The 3,220-nt window shown below is 45.2% G+C and overlaps 1 protein-coding gene across 1 annotated transcript; it reads left to right on the top strand.

Annotated features, from left to right (window-relative positions):
• Window positions 1-1,226: 1,226 nt before the first annotated feature.
• On the top strand, window positions 1,227-2,670 carry lbx1a (ladybird homeobox 1a; the record flags this gene model as incomplete). Its single annotated transcript, XM_084321601.1, has 2 exons — window positions 1,227-1,551; window positions 2,168-2,670. 2 exons carry the CDS (start codon window positions 1,227-1,229, stop codon window positions 2,668-2,670), a joined length of 828 nt encoding a protein of 275 aa, XP_084177727.1.
• Between the last annotated feature and the right edge of the window lie 550 nt (window positions 2,671-3,220).

Here is a 3,220-nt window from a genome sequence, read left to right as displayed (position 1 = left end):
GGGGGGGGGATGGGGGGGGGGGGTATAGTGCTCTCTTGGCAGTCTGGCCATTTTCTCCTGCGTTATAGCACGGAGGATTTGGCATTGGCACGGCTAAGGGCTTGGTGATGCCCTCCTCTGTCTATTTCTCCTCGGTAGTGTAGTGTTAGGTATAGGTATTAGCAGGCTGATATACGGCCTTTATGAAAGAGCACAGCCATTATGAGCGGAGAGACCAGGGGACCATGGACTAGCCCAACCGGGCACTATTACTGTCTCGGAATTGTTTCGTTTTTTCCCCCGATGAAATAAACCTAAACAAGTGCTGGTGAATGATAATTACTCGTATTTAAGTACTTAATTGCTCAGAAGTCAGGGGCATATTATGGGCTGATCCAAATTGGCACATTGACCAATAAAAAGCCCATGGTGCCATTTACGCACGGATGTGATGTGTACGCAAATGAGGATGTTATCCAGGATATTTGCTTGTTTTTGTGACAAATTAGCTTTTTTTTTTTTTTTTTTTTTTACTCCGAACGTGTTAAGTAGGCCTAGGTATATTCTAATTAGACTCCTCCTCTTGGCCATGCCCCCTAATTACCGTTCCTTAGCTCGCGCCAAAGTCTGCACGGGACTGCATCATACTCAAGAGAGTGACAGAGAGAAAGAGAAAGTAAGAGAACAAGCGACAGTCTGGGAGAGAGTCTGGAAGAGAGAGAGAGAGTGAGTGAGAGAGTGAGTGAGTGAGTGAGAGAGGGAGAGAGAGAGAGAGAGAGAGAGAAAGAACGAACGAAAGAGAGAGGGTGAGAGAGAGAGAGAGAGAGAGAGAGAGAGAGAGAGAGAGAGAGAGAGAGAGAGAGAGAGAGAGAGAGAGAGAGAGAGAGAGAGAGAGAGAGAGAGAGTGTCAGTGGCTGTAATTGATTGCCTTCCAGTCAGCAATAACTTGTTAGTGGTGGTCAATCGTTGGTGCTTTTGGTGCATCACTGTCCACCGGATGGGTTCGTCTCGTGGCTTGTGCGTCACCCTGGGAAAGTGGACAGAAGACGTGGGACTTTAACGGGACTCAAAAGTCACCCAACCCTGCAGCAAGACGGCCAATATGCGGTTGCAGAGACACCTGTAATACGGCGGATTTTTCTATGCTGTACGCGCTCTTCGCAACTTTTTATGTACTAACTCTGCTGCACTGGTTTTTAGATATTCGTGCATCAAAATTGAAGAGAACTGTCACCTGATAAGCCACCATGACCTCCAAAGACGATAAATGCCCTACGGTGATGGAGGAGCGGAGGCGCAGTCCGCTGGACCAGCTCCCGCCGCCGGCGAACTCCAACAAGCCCCTGACGCCGTTCACTATCGAGGATATCCTCAACAAGCCCTCGGTCAAACGGAGCTACTCCATCTGCGGAGCAGCGCACCTGATTTCCTCCGGCGAGAAGCTGCCCTCCGCGGGTCACAGCTTCTCCAGCCGGGCCCTCCTCAGCCAAACCTCCCCGCTCAGCGCTCTGGAGGAGCTCGCCAGCAAAACATTCAAGGGGCTGGAAGTCAGCGTTCTTCAAGCTGCAGAGGGTAAGTCTGACGAGACAGAATCCTAAAAGATATGCTATTGTTGTTGTATTTATTAAACCAATTCGTTATTTTTGGTTTATTGTAAGAATTACAATTGTGCATTTGAGCGTAAGGCTATATCTTTGACGCATGCACATGTGCAAGCATGTCTATAAAGCACCATATTATGTCCAAGCTAACAGCCTATTCTTTTTTTTTAATGTAAGGAACGACAAGCGCTATATCATTACATCTTTGTAAAATATGAAGTTACTTTTGGGGAGCCTATATTGTGTAATGATTAACCATGTACACAATGGTACGTGTAGTATTTTCGTATCCTTTTTTCGTTAAAACGCACAATACACAGATAATTACTATCAGGAGGATATACCAGACTTTCACCCTTGAATTTGCATAATAAAATGTGTTGGTGCTTGAAAAACAAATAGGTCTAAATGTACTGTTGTAATTAGGCAAAAAGAATACTTGTATTCTTGTCTTGTATTTTACCTGTGTATGCACAATTTATAGATCAATGTGCTATTCTTCGAAGAAAATATTTTCCATTTTAAAATATAACTGAATTATTTATTTAAAAAAAAATGTATTCATGACAAATGTACATTTCGTACAGGTCGAGATCTAACGTTATTTGGACAGAGGAATACTCCGAAGAAGCGCCGGAAGTCTCGCACAGCCTTCACCAACCATCAGATCTACGAGCTGGAGAAACGCTTTCTGTACCAGAAGTACCTGAGCCCCGCGGACAGGGACCAGATAGCCCAACAGCTGGGTCTCACCAACGCGCAGGTAATCACCTGGTTCCAGAACCGACGGGCTAAGCTCAAGCGGGATCTGGAGGAGATGAAGGCGGACGTTGAGTCGGCCAAGGCCGTGGGCACAGTGGCCTACGAGAAGCTCGCAAAACTAGCCGAGCTGGAGAAGTGTGCAGCGAACGGCGCCACGCCGGGCCACATCGGGACCGAATCGCTTTCCCCGCAATCGAACTACCACGAGAGGGAAACCTCCAACAAACTGCAAATGTCTTCCTCCCCTTCTTCGTCTCCGTACACAGACCCCCTGAGCAGCAAGGGTTGCTCCGAAGATGAGGATGAGGAAATCGAAGTGGATGACTAACTATTATTTCCATAGGGCTGCACTACATGATCTATACTGCAGTCATCAAGACAGAGGTCTAAAGTGCCAGTTAACGCAATATTTTGCAGGCAAGAACTTTTGCTTTATGGGGGAATTAATACAGTAGGCCTATACGCAATGACTGCCATTGTGTTGCCATAAAAGAAGATAGGCCTCCATTTCACTATAATTTATCTCTAAGCAAACACCACAAACTAAGCAAACACACACACACACGCACGCACACACGCACGCGCACACACGCACACACACAACACACACACACACAAAAATACAATCCGAAATTTAACCATTTTTATTCTGTTTTTTTTTTAATGATAGTCTATCGGTTAAATTATTTCAGTGCATGTTTTATTTTATTTTTTAGGCTAAGCTCTAAATTGGTTTAAGTGGGTGAAAAGGCTATACGCTACTCCTATAATTGAAATAGCGTATGCATACATTTCTAAGTGAGCCTATTCGACCCCCACATATGCTATTTTGAGCTTTTGATAATACACGTTGTTCTGAAAATGATAATCAAAACACA

This window comes from Notolepis coatsorum (genome assembly GCF_963971535.1).
Source record: "Notolepis coatsorum genome assembly, chromosome: 9".
In the NCBI taxonomy this organism is placed as follows: domain Eukaryota; kingdom Metazoa; phylum Chordata; class Actinopteri; order Aulopiformes; family Paralepididae; genus Notolepis; species Notolepis coatsorum.
This window is presented reverse-complemented; position numbering and strand designations above follow the sequence as displayed.